The sequence below is a fragment of the Salvelinus namaycush genome, chromosome 2 (genome assembly GCF_016432855.1).
Source record: "Salvelinus namaycush isolate Seneca chromosome 2, SaNama_1.0, whole genome shotgun sequence".
NCBI lineage: Eukaryota > Metazoa > Chordata > Actinopteri > Salmoniformes > Salmonidae > Salvelinus > Salvelinus namaycush.
In genome coordinates this window covers 17,834,279-17,856,186 of record NC_052308.1, presented here as the reverse complement: position 1 = coordinate 17,856,186, position 21,908 = coordinate 17,834,279, and the positions used below count along the sequence as shown (strand labels likewise).

The 21,908-nt window shown below is 44.2% G+C and overlaps 1 protein-coding gene across 1 annotated transcript in view; it reads left to right on the top strand.

Moving 5' to 3' along the window:
• LOC120024736 (rap1 GTPase-activating protein 1-like) overlaps positions 1–21,908 on the top strand; it is a 33,328-nt gene that overhangs the window by 5,875 nt on the left and 5,545 nt on the right. Inside the window, exons 2-16 of the mRNA XM_038969019.1 lie at positions 1,580–1,627; positions 2,176–2,214; positions 2,432–2,617; positions 3,002–3,105; positions 4,328–4,406; positions 4,561–4,614; positions 4,857–4,940; positions 5,223–5,323; positions 5,668–5,797; positions 17,789–17,944; positions 18,216–18,287; positions 18,390–18,476; positions 18,809–18,949; positions 20,022–20,141; positions 21,560–21,640. Of these exons, the coding sequence (XP_038824947.1) occupies positions 1,580–1,627; positions 2,176–2,214; positions 2,432–2,617; positions 3,002–3,105; positions 4,328–4,406; positions 4,561–4,614; positions 4,857–4,940; positions 5,223–5,323; positions 5,668–5,797; positions 17,789–17,944; positions 18,216–18,287; positions 18,390–18,476; positions 18,809–18,949; positions 20,022–20,141; positions 21,560–21,640 (1,482 nt within the window). The remainder of the gene's footprint in view (positions 1–1,579; positions 1,628–2,175; positions 2,215–2,431; positions 2,618–3,001; positions 3,106–4,327; positions 4,407–4,560; positions 4,615–4,856; positions 4,941–5,222; positions 5,324–5,667; positions 5,798–17,788; positions 17,945–18,215; positions 18,288–18,389; positions 18,477–18,808; positions 18,950–20,021; positions 20,142–21,559; positions 21,641–21,908) is intronic.

The window sequence follows — 21,908 nt, the reverse complement described above, 5'->3', positions numbered from 1 at the left end:
CAAGTGTTCTTCGTATGTTCGTCTTTGTTTTAATAAATATTCATTATGTCATCATACAACGCTGCGTTTTGGTCCGACCCTTACTCCTTCTCCTCATCCGAGGAGGAGGAATTAGACAGCCGTTACAGGTGCTTTGCTGCAGGAGGGACTGGTGCACTTCACTAAATAGATGGTATCATGAGGAGGAAAATTATCTGTCAGCACTCGTTTTGTATAGCTTCACGTGTCGTTTTGTTTTTTTGGTTAGTTTGTTCAGTTTTCATTCTTATTATAATAAAGAATGTACGCATACCACGCTGCGCCTTTGTCCGATTCATACGACAAACGTGACAGTATGTAAACTTCTGACCCACTGGGAATGTGATGAAAGAAATAAAAGCTGAAATAAATCATTCTCTCTACTATTATTATGACATTTCACATTCTTAAAATAAAGTGGTGATCCTAACTGAACTAAGTCAGGGAATTTTTACTATGATCAAATGTCAGGAATTGTGAAAAACTGAGTTTAAATGTGTTTGGCTAAGGTGTATGTAAACTTCCAACTTCAACTGTACATGGAGTACACAGTGCAATGAAATGCTGACCTGCAAGTTAACCTCTCGACAATGCAACACCATTAGAAAAAGTAAGTAGCTCAGTGAATAGAAATAGTAATAAAAATAAAAGCTCAATAAAATAATTTCACCTATTGGGCCGTTTTCTTTTTACAAATAGTTACATAACCTACAAATATGTTGAAAATAACAGACATGAGCCAAGCATGTTGAATGGAATAGATCATTAGACCTCTATAATTCAATTAATTTGGTCAATTCTACTACCTCAACGTTGCTATTTTTAAACTGGGTTAAATATAATGTTTTAGTAAAGTTGTGAAATCTCTACCAATAACAGCAGTCACTGCGTCACTCCAGGGACTTCTTGCAGTGCCTGCTACTGCCTAGCGCATCTATATTGCATTGTTGATTTTTGTCATAAAAATGTCTGTATTTATTTATGTTTTAATACCGCATAGTGCAAGTGATATGTGGTTATGGAAACTCATATAAGACTGAAATGTAAAATAAAGGTTTCAGGCTGGACCAAAAACATCCAGGGATGAAGCCTCGGACGCCTCATGACGATGGTGTTAACTGTTCTGTTTCAGTAGGTTTACTCCCTCTGATTGACTCAATGATGTGTGTGGTCTGGGCCTGGCTGTTGGTGACGCCTTCTCTGCTGTCCTCTGTCTCTCACACACTCACTCCTCTGCTTCAGTTACTACCCTATCTTTTTTATTCCACTGACATTTGAATTCTCTCTCCCTTTGCTATATCTTCATGCTATGTTTAGTTGATATGTTGAAGCAATGTATTGTCCTTAATCTGAAATCTTCCTATGTCTCTCTTTTCCTATGTACCTGTAATGCCAAGATTGGTTTAGAGAAACATTTAAAACATTATGCTCTTGAATATTATTATTGTTTTGAAGTTAACTTGGAGTGAGAAGTCTATGTTATTTCTGTGCAGCTGTGTGAGTGTGTGTGTGTGCTGTGTATATCACCTGGCCCCTGGCATGCCTCTATTTCCCTCCACAGGGCAGCAGAATGGACGAGCAGAGATGCACCTTCCCTCCACCTCTCAAAGTGAGTCTAGTCCATCCTCACATTTCCCCACAGACTCCCTGTGGACAAAGGCTCCATTATGGCAGAGCCTTGAACCTCTCCTTGTCTCCCGCCAGACAGGCTTTCAGACACACACCGCTCAAATTAGAACCCCAACCTCATCACTCTTATCACGCAGCCAGACTACTGCAGTGTTGGAACGCTGGATTGTGTAGCATATCCTCGGCGGGTCGGCAGTCTGTGTCCGATTAAAGGGATGCTCGCCAAGGCTCTGAGTGTCACAATTAGTGGACAACAAGGATGTGAATACATTGTTGTGTTTATTGTGGTGGTCACTCCAAAAATTGGGTGGCATTAGTTGGGTTAGCCCACCCAATATCGTCAATGTAGTTTCAATCTATGACTTAATGTGGGTTCCTTTCATTCTAGTTATGTGCTTTGTAGATTGAGCATTTACATATTGGTTGATTGTGCTGTCAACATAAAAGTCTCATGCTGCATTAATGAGGGGACTATGATGGTAAATGGAAAAATGTTGTGTATTATTATGACATGTGGTTTTCTTGCAGACAGAGGAGGACTATATCCCTTACCCCAGCGTTCACGAGGTACAAACAATCTAAAACTGACTCACATACAGAGCTGTGTATGATAAAAACCATTGGAAACTGAAATCTGTATCACATATAGAGCTCTTTGATACATCATAAACAGTCTGAATGAACCCAACGTGTGGTTGCCCTTTATCTGCTATTGAATTGAATCCCATGTATTGTGCTTATTTTCATTTAACTTTATTAACTTCATCATCTTGGTTGGAATCAGGTCCTGGGTCGTAGGAGCCCCTTCCCCCTAATCCTGCTGCCTCAGTTCGGAGGCTACTGGATCGAGGGGACCAATCACAAATCCAGTGCCACACCTGAGCCTGAGCAGAAGCCATGTGCTGCCTCCCACATCAAGCTGGAGACCAACAGCACGGCCAAGATCTACAGGAAACAGTTCATGGGCAAGGTGAGCATCATCTGATAAGCACCATTCTGCTCCCTACTTTTCTTCTGGAGATTTCATTCCAGCTGAAATTTAAGTAGATTGAAATAGAAATAGAATAGAAGGAAGTAGCATATTTCTTTGCTAGCTGAGAGTCCCTCAAAATGCTTACATCACAGGCTGAGGCTCAGTCCATTCATTCTCCTGGCAGGGGACTGTGTTTATAACAAATGAAAGTATTATCTGTATGTACCACTGTTGAGTTAGCTGGAGGAGCTTCTCTGTTTGAGCTGTCAAACTGAGGGAGACTAGGCTGAGGGGGACTGGGCCAGTAAGAGGAATAATGAACATTGCCTGAAGTGTGGATTATTTGTTATCTGAGTGTACCTTCTGGTGATGTCTCTATAGGAACACTTTAATTACTACTCCGTGGACATCGGCCTGGGCCACCTGGTCTTCTCCATGAAGTATGATGTCATCGGGGACCAGGAGCATCTCTGCTTGCTGCTAAGGTACCATTCATATTATCTTTATCTCTCCCCTGCCTCCTCTTTCTCTCTACACACCACAGGCGGCTGGTGGCACCTTAATTGGGGGAGAACGGGCTCGTAGTAATGCATGGAAAATAAGAAATGGACTGGTTAAAAAAAAAAAAACATTTTGATACATTCCATGAACACTCTATTCCAGGGATTATTATGAGAAGTCCTCCATCACAAGCCTCCTGTGCTACACACTATTTGTCTCTTATTTCATTTCTCTATTGCCCACTGCCCTTCTCCCCCATTCTCTTCTATTTTCACCACTCTCGCTATCTCTCTCCCCATGTGCCCCTCTCTCTCTCTCTCTCTCTCTCTCTCTCTCTCTCTCTCTCTCTCTCTCTCTCTCTCTCTCTCTCTCTCTCTCTCTCTCTCTCTCTCTCATTATACTCTCTCTTTCTCTTTATTCTCTCTCTCTTTCCCTCTCTCTCTTCTTTCATTGTGGCCTCCTCTCAGGCTCTCTTCAAACTGTTCCAGGACAATACAGCCATTAAAGGTCTGTAGGCGCTTTTCAATAACACCTGACCCAGAGCAGAGGACATATGTCTGCTTCAGCCTCTAATAGTGTTTGTTAAGCAGTCCTGTCCACGTTTCCATCCCCTACTATGTGTTCAGGGAGAGGTTCATTTAGCTCAGCATGACAGCACTCTAGCCTTAAACACTGGCCAGGCTAGCCTGTACACTGTGCTAACACAAACACACCCACCTCTCCCCAACATGCTCACTCACTGTGAAATTATCAATTCCACCACGTTATAACACTAATGATAGAGTAGTACCATTCCATAAAAGCTGTGAATTAATTTTACAACCCTAGAGAGTGCACTCCAGCTGTAATGGTTGTTTTGTTAGTTAGTGTACTCAGTTTGCAGGGGGTGTATGCCAGAGAGTACCTAGGTATGTCGGTTCATGTGCCTGCTGTGCTGTCACTGAAAAGACAGCAGGTGTGAACAGGTTGTGTTGCTCATAGTTGACTGTGGCAAGGTTGGCTATGCAAATCACTATTGTGTCTCCACAGCATCCTTAGAAAGATTATCCACATTGGTTTTGCGTCACATTTGCATCAACAGGGATGTCAACAAAATGGGAAGGATTTAAAAAAAAAAAATGGAACCAATGTGTTGACATGAGAATCCTATCTCTAAAGACAGAATGGTGAATATCTATGTGACTGTTCCATCAATTTGTCTTTTAGGACCAAATTAAAAACTCACCATGATGTGATTCCTATCTCCTGCCTGACTGAGTTCCCCAACGTGGTCCAGATGGCCAAGGTAGGATGACAGACAGTCCAGAAGGAGATGTGAATGCTCCAGCCCGGTGGAGAATGGTTGGAAAGGGATTTACTGGATGTGAAGTTGAAATAAAGTTATTGTATAAAGTTGCAATGGCAGGAGGAAAAGTTTAAAGTACTTTTTTATTTTGCAGATGGTGTTTGAAGAGGTAAATGTGGACAGATTTTACCCAGTCCTCTACCCAAAGGTAGGCTCTGTATTAATCTTGAAATTATTCAGTTACCTGGTCAGCTCTGTACATTTACAATGTAGTAGCTAACTATAACTATTTTACGATACAATAATAGTATGGTCCAACAAGGAGCATTTATTGCTGTTTTAATGTTTTATTTCTCAACTACAGTTTATTTATGTTCCCCCCTCACCGTTTTACATTGCAAGTCCCCTTCACCTTGACTCTGCTGAATGTACTATTCAATTTTTTTCCAGGCTTCAAGGCTCATTGTCACCTTTGATGAGCATGTCATCAGCAACAATTTCAAGTTTGGAGTCATTTATCAGAAGTTTGGCCAGGTGAGTGTTTATATAGCCTGTGGTGGTAAAATCATATAAAGTCATATACATTTATAACAGTTGGTCCTGTCCTGTATTTGGAGTATTATTATGACTGTGCTACTTCCTGGTCATCATAGGACGCCAGCTTAGCCATTCTCAGGAGAGTTTAGGTGTGTGAGCTTCTCCCTCCTTCCCAAACTAAGAGGATTTGCTGTCCTTCCTCCAGAGGAGCCCTGATTGATTTCCTGTTGAGCTCAGATGTAATACTTCCTCTTCACAGCCTTGTGTTTCTCCCTGCAGACCACAGAGGAGGAGCTATTTGGGAACAGCGACGAGAGTCCTGCTTTTGTAGAGTTCTTGGAGTTTCTGGGGGACAAGATTGAGCTCCATGACTTTAAAGGGTAAGCGTGGCCTTGAATGGTATTGACATGGCAGATGAAAAACTGATCATGTCTCTCGATTACAATTGACTTTGACATGACTCCCTGAATGATGACACTTCAGACGTTTAAAGCCTCGTTTATTATGGTAGATCTGCTCTGATTCTCTCGATTTAGAGCAATATAATATTCTGAGTGATACGGACATCATGATTGAGTGGAAGGGGATAACTGCCCTTGGCGTTCACTCTATGATGGATGAGACAGAGTGGTGTGGATGCGCTGGCTGGTTGCACTGAGTCTGAGACGACCTGTGCTACTGCTGTTGGTGATGTAACGGTCTGGTTCACACTCTGGTTCTGCAGGTTCAGAGGAGGACTGGACGTCACCCACGGCCAGACAGGAACAGAGTCTGTCTACACTAACTTTCACAACAAGGAAATCATGTTCCACGTGTCCACCAAGCTGCCATACACAGAGGGAGACTCTCAGCAGGTAACTAGCTCTCAGGCCCTGTCCTGTCTGTCATTATGTCTGTCAGTAGCTAGATTGGATGTATAGTATATCTACTTCATTTCAATCAAGAAACATCACTGGGGAACGGGGGGCACTAGTGAGAACCACATGGAGTAGACGCTTCTCCGATTACCTCCTCCTCACCCTTGCTTAAATTTAATTTAGACACAATGCTATTACTTTTGCCCGACCAAACTGCTACAATGAGCAACTCCATGAGAAACACGGCCAAGGGGAAACTAATTAATCCAAATACAACCAGAAAGAAAGACGGCAAAGTTCCCACCACAGCACAAGATGAGGATGGCGATGCTTGCGTTAGCCTGGCCATAATGCCTGTCCCGCCATTTTCCATGGTGTTCTTCAGCTTGCATGGCTAACCCTGACTCAGAGCCCTCACCGACTATTATATTAGCAGTTATCACAAAAATGGAAGAGGACATGAACACTCAATTTAATCATCTCAACTCATCCTTACAATCGGTGCAAGCCTCCCTGGCTGAACATACAACCCGCATTATTGATCTGGAAGGAAACGCAGGTGACCACAAGAAACGCATCGCCACCCTCGAGGGACAGTAAGAAGAGCTACTAACAGCAAACAAAACTATGAAACTCAAGCTAATTGACATTGAGGGACGTTCAAGGCGTTTGAATATCAAAATCACAGGCTTGGAAGAAAAAATTGAGAGAGGCAGACCAACACAGTTTGTGGCAGAATTTATACCAAAACTGTTAGGGATTGACAATTTCCCCCAAGGCCTAAAAGTGGACTGAGCGCACCGCATCGGTTTGCTCTCCGCTACGCAGCCCCGCGTCATGAATGCCAAAATACACCACGACCCCGAGAAAGAAAATATTCTGTGCCTGTCCCGCCAGCAATTCCCCTGTCCTTCAACGGAGCTCGGGTTAACATGTACCCAGACTACACAGCTGAGGTAACCAGCGCCAGGCCTTTCATGGAGCTAGGAAGAAACTCAGAGATGCGGGAATCTGACACGGCCACCTCTTTCCTGCTCGGCTGATTCTTACCGATGGTACGGTAAAGAAGGTGTTCGGAAAACCACAGGATGCCGAGTCTTTCGTTGACAGGATTACTACTATAGCCACTAACGTCTAGGACCCGATAGGGCCGTCCCGAGTAGCTGTTCACCGTGATCGGTAGGGCGGATTACCCCACTGTTTTCAGATATGACAGCGATGTGATTGTCCTATACAGGCGGGTAAAACTGCACCTGACCGATTTCCCTGTTCCAGTGGGGACATATTGACGATATTGTTTTGCTCAAATCAGTTATTTTATTATAGCAATTGTTATAGACATCAGGGTAAGGGGGCCCAGTCGGACCACCTGAAGGAACGCTAATTTAATTTAATTATAAATTGGTTAGCAAGCCTACAGTTGAAGTCGGAAGTTTACATACACCTTAGCCAAATACATTTAAACTCAATTTTTCACAATTCCTGACATTTAATCCTAGTAAAAATTCCCTGTCTTAGGTCAGTTAGCATCACCACTTTATTTTAAGAATGTGAAATGTCAGAATAATAGTAGAGAGAATGATTTATTTCAGCTTGTATTTCTTTCATCACATTCCCAGTGGGTCAGAAGCTTACATACACTCAATTAGTATTTGGTAGCATTGCCTTTAAATTGTTTAACTTGGGTCAAACGTTTCTGGTAGCCTTCCACAAGCTTCCCACAATAAGTTCCTCCTGACAGCTGGTGTAACTAAGTCAGGTTTGTAGGCCTCCTTGCTCGCACACACTTTTTCAGTTCTGCCCACAAATTTTCTATGGGATTGAGGTCAGGGCTTTGTGATTGCCACTTCAATACCTTGACTTTGTTGTCCTTAAGTTGTTTTGCCACAACTTTGGAAGCATGCTTGTGGTCATTGTCCATTTGGAAGACCCATTTGCGACCAAGCTTTAACTTCCTGACTGATGTCTTGAGATGTTGCTTCAATATATCCACGTAGTTTTCCTGCCTCATGATGCCATCTATTTTGTGAAGTATACCAGTCCCTCCTGCAGCAAAGCACCCCCACAACATGCCACCCCTGTGCTTCACTTGTGGGATGGTATTCTTCAGCTTGCAAGCCTCCCCCTTTTTCCTCCAAACATAATGATGGTCATTATGGCCAAACAGTTCTATTTTTGTTTCATCAGACTAGAGGACATTTCTCCAAAAAGTACGATCTTTGTCCCCATGTGCAGTTGTGAACCGTAGTCTGGCTTTTTTTATGGCGGTTTTGGAGCAGTGGCTTCTTCCTTGCTGAGCAGCCTTTCAGGTTATGTCGATATAGGACTAGTTTTACTGTGGATATAGATACTTTTGTAACCGTTTCCTCCAGCATCTTCACAAGGTCCTTTGCTGTTGTTCTGGGATTGATTTGCACTTTTCACACCAAAGTACGTTCATCTCTAGGAGACAGAACGCGTCTCCTTCCTGAGCGGTATGTCGGCTGCGTGGTCCCATGGTGTTTATACTTGCGTACTATTGTTTGTACAGATGAATGTGGTACCTTCAGGCGTTTGGAAAGGATGAACCAGACTTGTGGAGGTCTAAAAAAAAAATCCTGAGGTCTTGCCTGATTTCTTTTGATTTTCCCATGAAGTCAAGCAAAGAGGCACTGAGTTTGGAGGTAGGCCTTGAAATAGATCCACAGGTACACCTCCAATTGACTCAAATTATGTCAATTAGCCTCTCAGAAGCTTCTAAAGCCATGACATAATTTTCTGGAATTTTCCAAGCTGTTTAAAGGCACAGTCAACTTAGTGTATGTAAACGTCTGACCCACTGGAATTGTGATACAGTGAATTATAAGTGCAATTATCTGTCTGTAAACATTTGTTGGAAAAATGACTTGTGTCATGAACAAAGTAGATGTCCTAACCGACTTGCCAAAACTATAGTTTGTTAACAAGAAATTTGTGGAGTGGTTGAAAAACTAGTTTTAACCTGTTTGGCGTGCAAGCCCGACGTCGGTACACTTATGACAACAGCCAGCTCAAAGTGCAGGGCGCGAAATTCAAAATATATATTTTTTAAATATTTTACTTTCACACATTAACAAGTCCAATACAGCATATGAAAGGTACACATCTCGTGAATCCAGCCAACATGTCCGATTTTTAAAATGTTTTACAGGGAAGACAAAATATGTAAATCTATTAGCTAACCACGTTAGCAAAAGACTTCACTTTTATTACTCCATCAGTTTTTGACTCCATCAGTAGCTATCACAAATTCGGCCAAATAAAGATATAAATAGCCACTAACCAAGAAACAACCTCATCAGATGACAGTCTGATAACATATTTATTGTATAGCATATGTTTTTTTCGAAAAATGTGCATATTTCAGGTATAAATGTCACGTTCCTGACCTATTTCTGTTAGTTTGTTGTATGTGTTAGTTGGTCAGGACGTGAGTTTGGGTGGGCATTCTATGTTCGTCTGTTTCTATGTTGGTTTAAGGGTTGCCTGGTATGGCTCTTAATTAGAGGCAGGTGTTTGGCGTTCCTCTAATTGAGAGTCATATTTAGGTAGGTTGTTTCACAGTGTTCGTTGTGGGTGGTTGTCTCCTGTGTCAGTGTTTGTCGCACCATACGGGACTGTTCGGTTTGTTTGTAAGTTCGGTCTTTTGTGTAGTCATTTTCCTGTTCGTGAGTTCTGCGTTTTATGTATGTTCGCATGTCCAGGTTTGTCTACTCCGTGTTGTTGTTTTGGTAGTTTATAGTCAAGTTCGTATTTTCGTCTTTTCTGTAAATAAATATGTCATCACAACCCGCTGCGCCTTGGTTCAATCACTACTCCTCCTCTTCGGTTGAAAAGGAGGAGAACAACCGTTACAGAACCACCCACCAATCCAGAATCAAGCAGCGGTGTAATCAGAGGAAGGGACAGCGCAAGAAGGAGGAATGGACTTGGGACGATGTTTTGGATGGTAAAGGTTGCTACACATGGGAGGAGATCCTGGCTGGAAGGGATCGCCTCCCATGGGAACAGCTGGAGGCACTGAGGAGAGCAGAGGCAATCGGAGAAGGGAACCGGCGTTATGAGGGGACGCGTCTTGCACGGAAGCCCGAAAAGCCCGTGAGTACTACCCAAAAATTTCTTGGGGGGGGGCTAAGAGGTAGTGGGCCAAGGGCAGGTAGGAGACCTGCGCCCACTTCCCAGGCTAACCGTGGAGAGCGGGAGTACGGGCAGACACCGTGTTACGCAGTAGAGCGCACGGTGTCTCCTGTACGTGTGCATAGCCCAGTGCGGGTTATTCCACCTCCCCGCACTGGTAGGGCTAGATGGAGCATTGAGCCAAGCGCCATGAAGCCGGCTCTACATATCTGGCCACCAGTACGTCTCCTTGGGCCGGCTTACATGGCACCAGCCTTACGCATGGTGTCCCCGGTTCGCCTACATAGCCCGGTGCGGGTTATTCCACCTCCCCGCACTGGTCGGGCGACGGGGAGCATTCAGCCAGGTAAGGTTGGGCAGGCTCAGTGCTCAAGGGAGCCAATACGCCTGCACGGTCCGGTATTTCCGGCGCTACCTCCCCGCCCCAGCCCAGTACCACCAGTGCCTACACCACGCACCAGGCTTCCAGTGCGTTTCCAGAGCCCTGTTCCTCCTCCACGCACTCTCTCTATGGTGCGTGTCTCCAGCCCGGTGCCTCCAGTTCCGGCACCACGCACTAAGCCACCTGTGCGTCTCCAGAGCCCTGTACACACTGTTCCTTCTCCCCGTACTCGTCCTGAGGTGCGTGCACTCAGCCCGGTGCCACCAGTGCCGGTACCACGCACCAGGCATATAGTACGTTTTGAGAGTCCAGTGTGCCCTGTCCCTGCTCCCCGCACTAGGCTTGAAGTGCGTGTCTCCAGTCCGGTGCCTCCAGTTCCGGCACCACGCACCAGGCCTACAGTGCGTCTCAGCCGGCCAGAGTCTGCCGTCTGCCCAACGGCGCCTGAACTGTCCGTCTGCCAAGCGCCGCATGAACTGCCCGTCTGCCATGAGCCTACAGAGCCTTCCGCCAGACAGGATCAGTCTGAGCCATCCGTCTCCGCAGCGCCATCTGAGCCATCCGTCTCCGCAGCGCCATCTGAGCCATCCGTCTCCTCAGCGCCATCTGAGCCATCCGTCTCCCCAGCGCCATCTGAGCCATCCGTCTCCCCAGCGCCGTCTGAGCCATCCGTCTGTCCCGAGCCATTAGAGCCGCCCGTCTGTCCCGAGCCGTCAGAGCCGTTAGTCAGTCAGGAGCCGCTAGAGCCATTCGTCAGTCAGGATCTGCCAGAGCCGCCAACCAGACAGGATCTGCCAGAGCCGCCAACCAGACAGGATCTGCCAGGGCCGCCAACCAGACAGGATCTGCCAGAGCCGCCAACCAGACAGGATCTGCCAGAGCCGCCAACCAGACAGGATCTGCCAGAGCCGTCAGTGAGCCATGAGCGTCCAGAGCCGTCAGTCAGCCATGAGCGTCCAGAACCGTCAGCCAGCCATGAGCGTCCAGAGCCGTCAGCCAGCCATGAGCGTCCAGAGCCGTCAGCCAGCCATGAGCGTCCAGAGCCGTCAGCCAGCCATGAGCGTCCAGAGCCGTCAGCCAGCCATGAGCGTCCAGAGCCGTCAGCCAGTCATGAGCTGTCCCTCAGCCCAGAGCGGCTATTTGTCCAGAACTGCCCCTCAGTCCAGAGCTGTCTCTCTGTCCGGAGCTGCCTTTCAGTCCGGAGTTGCCCCTCTATCCTGAGCTACCTCTCTATCCTGAGCTACCTCTCTATCCTGAGCTATCCCTCTGTCCTGAGCTATCCCTCTGTCCTGAGCTATCCCTCTATCCCGGTGCTGCCCCTTGTCTCGAGGTTAAGTGGGTGTAATATGAGGGTGGTCATTTGTAGGGGGAGATGTAAGCTGGGATTGACTATGGTGGGGTGGGGACCTCGCCCTGAGCCTGAGCCACCACCGTGGTCAGATGCCCACCCAGACCCTCCCCTAGACTTTGTGCTGGTGCGCCCGGAGTTCGCACCTTAAGGGGGGGGTTATGTCACGTTCCTGACCTATTTCTGTTAGTTTGTTGTATGTGTTAGTTGGTCAGGACGTGAGTTTGGGTGGGCATTCTATGTTCGTCTGTTTCTATGTTGGTTTAAGGGTTGCCTGGTATGGCTCTTAATTAGAGGCAGGTGTTTGGCGTTCCTCTAATTGAGAGTCATATTTAGGTAGGTTGTTTCACAGTGTTCGTTGTGGGTGGTTGTCTCCTGTGTCAGTGTTTGTCGCACCATACGGGACTGTTCGGTTTGTTTGTAAGTTCGGTCTTTTGTGTAGTCATTTTCCTGTTCGTGAGTTCTGCGTTTTATGTATGTTCGCATGTCCAGGTTTGTCTACTCCGTGTTGTTGTTTTGGTAGTTTATAGTCAAGTTCGTATTTTCGTCTTTTCTGTAAATAAATATGTCATCACAACCCGCTGCGCCTTGGTTCAATCACTACTCCTCCTCTTCGGTTGAAAAGGAGGAGAACAACCGTTACAATAAATCATAGTTTACATTGCAGCTACATTCAGAAATTGCACCGAAAGCAGCCATAATATTTACAGACACCAACGTCAAATACCTAATTACTCATCATAAAACATTTCTGAAAAATACATAGTGTACAGCAAATGAAAGACAGGCATCTTGTGATGCCAGACAATATTTCCGATTTATTAAGTGTTTTACAGCGAAAATAAAATGTTGCGTTATATTAGCTTAGCACAATAGCCAGAAACACTTGGGCGCCGGCGACTACGACAGATATATGAAATAACATCATAAATTGGGTCTTACTTTTGCTGATCTTTCATCAGAATGTTGAACAAGGTGTCCTTTGTCCAGATGAGTCGTTGTTTGGATTCAGAATGGCAACTTTCTCTCTCCATTTAGCAAGCGCGCTAGCCGGGTTGCACGGATCTCTCCATGTAAACAAACGGAAGAGAACGGAACACGGCAAAACTCCCGAAAAAATTTCAATAATCTGATGAAACTATATTGAAAAAACATACTTTACGATGATATGGTGACATGTATCAAATAAAATCAAAGCCGGAAATAATAGTCGCCTATAACGTCAGCAAAACAAAAGGCAACCCCACTGTCCAAATCGCGTTCTTCAGAGTACCGGAACTGGGGTACACGTCATTCCAAGAGGATTTATTCCATCCCAGATCGAGATAATCACCTCATTTCTTCTCTCACAGCCTTCTTGACACCCAGAGGAAGGTGTATGACGTGTATGTATACTAATAGGTCTTGTGCCCATGTATAGGCATGAAGAAGAACAGAGCATCGATTTCAGACGTTCCACTTCCTGGTCAGGAAAAGTGCTGCAGAATGAGTTCTGTTTCACTCAGAGAAATAATTCAAACGGTTTTAGAAACTAGAGAGTGTTTTCTATCCAATAGTAATAATAATATGCATATTGTACGAGCAAGAATTGAGTACGAGGCCGTTTGAAATGGACACATTTTATCAGGCTACTCAATACTACCCCTTGCAGCCATAAGAAGTTAATGACTCCAACCTAAGTGTATGTAAACTTCCGACTTCAACTGTATGTCTCCCTGTAGTGTCCAGCAGTTTCACAGTGTTTATGGGGGAATTTATATTCCACTTCGTTTGGGTAAGTGGATGGGGGAGGGAGGTGGGGAATGTTTTTTTGTGTTTTTCATTTGTCCTTTGCTCTTTACGTGTTGCGCCAACCCTACTGGTACAATTCTAATGTATTTGAGGACCAAATAAATATTTCTTATGGCTACTGATAACTCTACTACTTCGCCACGGTCTGGCGACATTACCCTTCTTTCCAGGAATGTACGAGGTTTGAGAACGAATTTGAAAAGAGGAAAAGTCTTTTCCCATTTGAAGTCTTTATCTGGAGATATTATGTTTTTACAAGAAACTCACATAAAACATACAGAGCAATGGAGATTAAAATGTAGTTGGGTACATGTAGAGGTGTAGCCATATTATTTCGAAAAACTGTCCCATTCAAACACATTTCAACTATAAGCGACCCCTAGTATTATAGTACTAGGCCACATTCTATCACAACATGTAACATTTTTAAATCTTTATGCACCGAACCCAGGGTTCTTTCGGAATGTCTTCAATCTCTTACCAGATTTATCAACCACACATTTAATTATAGGCGGAGATTTTAACAGCATTTTGGACCATTATATGGATAGGTTTCCTGCTCGCCCTACCTCTTCACTGAATTCCACTACTGTCTTGAATCATTTAATTGGAACAATGAACCTTGTCGATATTTGGAGATTACAACACCCTACGGATAAGGATTATTCTTTCTTCTCACATGTGCATAAATCATACACAATAATTGACTAATTTTTAACAGACTCTAAATTGACATCTAACGTCACCTCTACCAAGTAGCATAATATAATAATTTCCGATCACAGTCTCGTTTTATTACAAATGGATTTCGGCAGAACAAAGCCTCAATTCAGTTGGAGCTTTAATCCAACATTACTCAATGATGAACAATTTCACCAACAAACAGCCAATTTAATTACGGACTATATGTCCCAGAATGATAGCTGATGTATCCGACTCCACTTTGTGGGAGGCATTTAAAGCTGTTATGCGTGGGCATATAATAGCATATGAGGCTACCATGAAAAAATGTAGGCAGAGAAGATTATTAGAAATCGAGGACCAGCTCCTGGTGCTTGAGAGAGACTATATGGAAGCGCCCTTATCTTTCAAGTTGAATGACATAATAAAACTCAAATATGAATACAATACTATTCTCTCTAACCAAGTATACACAATGCTATTAAAGATTAAACAAAAACACTTTGAGTTGGGTGACAAACCGGATAAACTACTGGCGTGCAGCTGAGAGGTATACAGGCCAATAGAACTATTCATTGAATTAAATCTAGTACATGTGCTGTTACTACGGACCCAAAAGAAATGAATGCATGTTTCACAAAGTTTTATCAAGACCTCTACCCCTCAAAGACCACTGCAGATACCGCAAACATTTCTGATTTCCTCCATGCCCTTTCCCTACCTAAATTATGCAGCGCTGCTCAAATGGAGCTAAATGCAGAGATAACTTTATGAGGTTGTCTCTGCAGTACGTTCCTTCCCTAATGGAAAAGTGGCTGGCCTTGACGGCTTTGGTATCGAGTTTTATGAAAGCTTATTCAGAAAAGATTACTCCTCTTATGTTGAGGATGTTTAAACACTCCATTGAAACTCGCAAATTCGCAAACTCCCGACACCAACTTATTCAATACAAAGTGAGTCACAGACTACACTATTCCAGTACCAAATTACACTCATTCTACCCCTCGGCCTCTCCGATATGCCCTAAGTGCAAATCTGCAGAGGGTACCCTGGGTCACCTCTTCTGGTCATGCACCAAACTGCACGCATTCTGGCAGGATATTTTGAAGTGTTTCTCAGAAGTATACAGCTGCAACCTCATACCAGTCCCTGATACTGCTGTTTTAGGCAGGTCACAGCACCTTACGACTTTAACCCACTGGGAACAAAAAAACTTTACAATATGGCATGGTTATTGTAAAAATAAACATTTTAAGCCTTTGGAATAAGGAGACTGTACCTGTTTTTAAAACCTGGTTAGCTGAAGTCACCAGCTTGCTACATATAGAAAGGATTTGACATGATATCTCTGGCAGATCTAATACATTTGTTAAGATATGCAGCCCTTTATCGCGTATCTTTCACGTGATGATGGGAAACACAACATACAACCTGCAATCAACCCTGATCCACTAATGCCGAGCATAGTCCTTATACTGTACAAATATCAATGAAGCAGGGTGCCAATTTCTTAAGAGCAATGTTGTGTTCTGTAGTTTTATTATTTTTATTTTTTTGTCTCCAGTTGAGGGGTGGGGGGTATTCTCAATGTATTGTTTGCTGTCATTATCTGTGTAACGATTCTCGTTGGTGGAAGGAGAGGAGGACCAAGGTGCAGCGTGGTAAGTGGTCATATTTGTTTTAATAAAAAACAAAAACACTTGACAAACAACAAAAAAAACAGTCCTGAAAGGTGAAACAAAACACTAAACAGGAAACAACCACCCACAAACAAAAGTGGGAAAACAGGCTACCTAAATATGGCTCCCAATCAGAGACAACGATAGACAGCTGCCTCTGATTGGGAACCACACCAGGCCAAACACAAAGAAACAGAAAACCTAGACCTACAACATAGAATACCCAGACATAGAATACCCACCCACATCACACCCTGACCAAACTAAAAATAGAAACATACAAAGCAATCTACGGTCAGGGCGTGACAATCTGTCTGTTTGTAAAACTGAAAATTCATAAATAAAATATATATATATATTTTTTTAACATCACTGGGTAATCAGTACCGGTTTGTAAAAAATCCACAAGTGCTAGCCACCATGAACAGAACTGTTATTCTTTTCTCCTGTTGGTGTGCTCAGTGAACCTGTCTGCTTTGACCTGAAGGGGATATTTCTCATGACAAGTTGTCACTTCCATGAAGATAAACGTGGGGCAACATGTAGTTTCTCATTTGAGGACACAGTTTGGTGGCTTGATGCTTTCTCCTGCTGCTTTGAATGACCTCAGCTACCTCACCTGCCCCCCTGGGAGAACCATCCCAATGAGACTCTTATTCTCAAGAGATGAATGAGCAGCAGGGCTGAGCTATGTGGACAGACAGACACACGTAAAGCCTCAGGAGATACCCTTGTAGGCTAAGACGATCAGAGATTCACTGTGACACCAACGACATAAAGGCAAAGATGAACAGACACAATGTGTTGAGAGGAAGAGGAAGGAAAACAACTAGCAGTCTAAAGCTGAGGCTGACCTGGCGTTGAGCCTGTGTTGAGTTCATTATAGAATGTCTGTGTTTCACCATGGTTATACATGGCAGCTTTCACTCCCTCGCTGTCCATCTGCTCTCATGCATAGTGGATGTTCTGGTACCATCTGGCCCCTACTAGCGTGCGTGCGTGCGTGCGTGCGTGCGTGCGTGCGTGCGTGCGTGCGTGCGTGCGTGCGTGCGTGCGTGCGTGCGTGCGTGCGTGCGTGCGTGCGTGCGTGCGTGTGTGTGTGTGTGCAAACATCAACAACAGGTCTCAGACTGCCCACTGACCAACCATGCAACACAAGAACCCTGCTCAACATAATGATACTACTGTATAAAATGGCTCGTTTGAGCCTTACATCTGCCTTTGACCTTGTCAGGTGATCGGTCCTGAGTTTCTCACTTTAGTTTTTTAATGAGATTATTAAATAGATAAAGCCTCTATGACAATAACAACTCTTCCTTATTTCTTCAGAGCTTGAAACAAATGGTTGATTGTTTTCATGTGTAAAACACAGTGGCAAAATACACAACTATATAGCAATTCAGCAGCTAACAAGAGAGGAAATATCCATAAAGCCCTGAAAATAAATGTTTGCCTTAATGTTTTATTCATACAATCGATATGCTCTGTGTTATTTTTTTTGACAGTACTTTGCCCTGTAGTACATGTCATTCATCAACAGGTGTCATGTGGCCCTGCTGTGTAGAATAATTCCCCCATGTTCACAATGGTGTGTAGAATAACATGGAAACTGGTGACTGATCAGTGAGTCAACACATGGTAGGGAGCAGGAAGCTAAGCTGCAGAGGCCTATAATCACAGTACAGGGAAATAGGTCCTGTCTTTTTCAGTCTCCAATCACTGAATGGGTTATAGGCCTTTCAATATGCATCACATGACCGCCACTGATTTATGAAAACTGCTTGTAGAGAGATGTTTCATACTTACAATTAGTAATCACAAATTGTTTCTGTAGTAGACTATGCATTTAGTGGAGTATTTACCTATTTAATTAATCTACATAGGTGTTCTTGGCTGACCTAAATGTAGTGGTTAAGCTTATATCCATAATGGTGACAATGTTGTGTTTGCAGTTGCAGAGGAAGAGGCACATAGGCAACGACATCGTGGCCATCTTGTTTCAGGAGGAAAACACACCCTTTGTGCCAGACATGATAGCCTCCAACTTCTTGCATGCCTACGTGGTGGTGCAGGTGGAGAATGCCTGCTCAGACAATGTCACGTACAAGGTACTGTTAGCCGAGGGATAGTTGGACTCCTCACAGTCTATAAACCTGTTCAAGCCTCCTATTTCAATACATAGAGGCTTGGCACAAAGTAACCTGCATATTCCTTATTAGAGATCAATCAGTAACTGACTGGCAACTAACTGTCCTGCTTGTTCCTGCCTATTACCTGCCTCTTAAATGTTTATATAGGCTAGTCAGTGTTATGTCATTTAGTGGTGTCATATGGACTGTTGTCATTTGGGTACATTCTACCTCTCTTCTACCCCTCCAGGTGTCTGTGACAGCGAGAGATGATGTGCCTTTCTTTGGACCCGCTCTACCGGACCCAGCCATCTTTAAAAAGGTGAGAAGTCATGAATCTAAATACTGGATAAACTAGGTGAGCCCATGAGAGGGACAACATATATTAATTCAGACTTTCCTCCTCCCTCCCTTTCTTCTCTAGGGTTATGAGTTCCATGAGTTCCTGTTCACTAAGCTGATCAATGCGGAGTATGCCTGTTACAAGGCTGAGAAGTTTGCAAAACTGGAGGTGAGAGCAGGAGCGTGCCACGGCATGCTATGCAGTGTGGGGGCGGAGTCACGCTGCTCTCGCTGCACCATTTACCGTACCGTCTGTCTGTGTTAGTGTGGATGCTGTATGTGAGGGTGAATGACTGGATCATGGCCGTTTGCAGACTATCAGCTCATGTTCCTTTGTTTGTATCTCTGTAAAGGCACATGTTTGTGTCTCTGTGTGTGCGTTCATGTGTTGAACTGTATTGTACACTGAATGCCTGCAGAATTGTCTGCACAAGTATTTACATGTCATTGATTTTTATTGAGGACACTATCCTCTGACTGATGAGTGTGTGTTGTTGTCAGGAGCGCACGCGGTCGGCCCTGTTGGAGACCCTGTATGAGGAGCTACACATCAACAGCCAGTCCATGATGGGCCTGGGAGGGGACGAGGACAAACTGGAGAATGGGGCTGGGGGGGGAGGGGGCTTCTTTGAGTCCTTTAAGGTAACCCCCTACTATGCGAGGTGCAAGCTTAATTGGGCACTTGACCTGCATGAAAGAGGTTGAATATTGAAAAATAAATGCTTTCTTTATTTCCTGGAAGGGATTCTGGGTATTCATGCATGAAAAATAAGGCACAGAAAAGGAAGTGTTTTTGCTCTCTGGAAGTGCGCTGATGCTGTTGAAGATTGGCTGTTACCATATCATATCCCACTGTGTCACGTGACCAGAGGAGGATCAGAGAGTTGGGAGCGTCCCTGTCAATGTGCATCCAGCACTCTGACTCTAAGTCCTCCATCAATGACCATTAGGGTGGTGGAGTTTGGGCAGGGCAGTGAGCCATGGCAGTGGAGGAGCTGTGATTGTGTGTCTCTGACGAACACTGTAATGGCCTCTCATTAGGGAACGGATGAGCCTGCCCGCATGGCTCCCCATTTGCCACTCTGCTCTCTTCCTCTCTGGCTCTGTCTTGTCTATCTCTCTCTCTCTCTCTCTCTCTCTCTCTCTCTCTCTCTCTCTCTCTCTCTCTCTCTCTCTCTCTCTCTCTCGCTCTCGCTCTCTCTCTCTCTCGCTCTCTCTCTCTCTCTCTCTTCTTGCTCTCTGTCTCTCTCTGTTCCTCCCACTTTCTTTCTGTCTGTGCCTCTCTCTTATTCTCTGTCTCACTCTCTCTCTCCCTCTGTCTTTTCCACTCTCTTTCTTTCTCTGCATCTCTCTTACTCTGTCAGTCTCTCTCCAGCCCTGCACATCATTCATGGATGAGTCTACTGAACACTTGAAAGACATTGAAGGATTATTATGCACTCTCCTCTGAATACCCACCCTCAGACTTCATTCAAACCTACCTGTCAGTGTGAATCACTGGAACTGTCTCCTCTCTTCCACTAAAAGACATGTTCTCTCTTTTAGACTCTTTAACTCTCACTGATCTACACTGCTCTCAAGTGTTCACATACGGTCCTGCACAATCTCAATCACAGGTTATCATTAGAATTCAGGGTTAGTGTGGTTGAGGCGAGGTTTAGGGTCCATACACACTCACCGATCGTGTCTCCTCATCTCTCTCTGTACTCTGTAGCGGGTGATCCGCAGCAGAAGCCAGTCTATGGATGCCATGGGCCTCAGTAACAAGAAGCCACACACTGTCTCCACTAGTCTCAGTAGCAGCTTTACCGAGACCCCCAAAACCCCAGGGATAGTAAGTAACCCTTTTGGTATTACCAGAGGCCCACGTGGGCCTGTCTACTGACTCCCCTGTAGTAGACACAGACCCTCCTCTAACAACACCCAATACCAACTACTGCATACACTATCCTCTCTCCACTGTGGGATAGTCATTGACCGCCTGTACCTACCTGTGCTCAAATCCCTTGATTAAACACAATGTTTCATATATGGTACCCTCATATCAGTCACCTCCATAGTTTGCCATTTTCCATAACTTTTTCCATGCCATTTTCATATGAACCACTGTTTATTTTACAGTAGTGTTTATTTCCATGTCATGAGGGGATACCGAGTCAGTTGTACAACTGAATACATTCATCTGAAATGTGTCTTCCATGTCATTCAAAGTCATGCTCAACCCTAAATCATATTCATTTCATATAGTTAAATCCAGTTATCAGAGATGTTAGATGTAGCTGGACTTGGTATGATGGTATAATCTGCTCACAGACCTGTTGAGGCTATAAGTAGGTGGTGGTGTGCTTTTTGGAAAGTTGATTTTATGTGAATGATCTCAAAGAACCTTTAACCCTTTGTGCCACTTCATAGACTTTGTGGGCTTTTGAGTCTCTTAAGATTGTGAAGCTTGATTTGCTTTCTCTGGCAACCTGAGAGCCATTTGAGAAGAGATGAGTTTAGCTGTCAGACTACCCAGAGTCCCTCCCTTGTTACCTTGCTGTCATGAGTGTTACCTTGCCCTCCCTTGTTACCTTGCTGTCATGAGTGTTACATGGGCGCTGCAGGAAGCCAGTCTGGCATGGAGCTGTGCATGGAAGGCAGTTGTGGAGATAAGAAGTGTATGCATGCATCTTTTTCCACTTTGTGTCACTTTACAGGTTGCAAGTACTCTGGCATGCAATCCAAAGAAACAGCTGCTGGTTTACTATTGGTTTACTAATTACTTTTTCCTACATTCCAAAAAGTAAATCTGCCCTTTGGATTGTGCCAGTCCCTCCTTTCCATCTCTCTACCTCTCATCTACCTATTTAAACAGGTTCACTCTGTGATTTGACAAACTCCTCTTTGTGTTTGTTCATTGTCAGGACAAGGAAAGAAGAGTGAGACCAAGCTACACGGGCTATTCTGCCCATATGCTGTATCTTATTCAATTTCCTTCCGCACTCTGTGGTCTCTAACTTTAGTCCAGCTTTCAATGTGAATGGCTTTTCAATGGGAATGGCCTTTCAATATGAATGGTCTTTCAATGTGAATGGCCTTTAAATATGTGCTCATATGTCTCCTGTCTTCTGTATCGTATGGTGTACTGTGAGCTCACATTCTAATTTGTACCATGCTGTTCAAATGGTGTATTATTGTATCTTCTACTCTCATCCTCTTTCTCTTTATCCCTTTCTCTTTCTCTGCTTCCTCCTCCCCTGTGTGGTTCAGTCATTACTTGTCCCAGGGAAAAGTCCCAGTAGGTATCATGGACGTCGCGGCAGTGCCATAGGGATAGGAACAATAGAAGAGGTTCATGTATAAATCTCCCTTCTAATGTGCTATTTCTCTGCTCTTTTCTTCGCTTACTTGTGTGGTTCTATGTCTCTTTGCATGACTCAATTACTGTTGCTTTCTGCTGAAACAAATATTTTTTAGAGCCATTTATAAAGCAATCATTTTCTACATCTCAAGTGTGGGGTAAAACCACTAGGTTGTAAGAAACCTATAATTTAGGTAATAAGATTTTATGAAGAGTATCCGTCACAAAAGTGGAAAGGTCTGTGAAAATAATTACTGG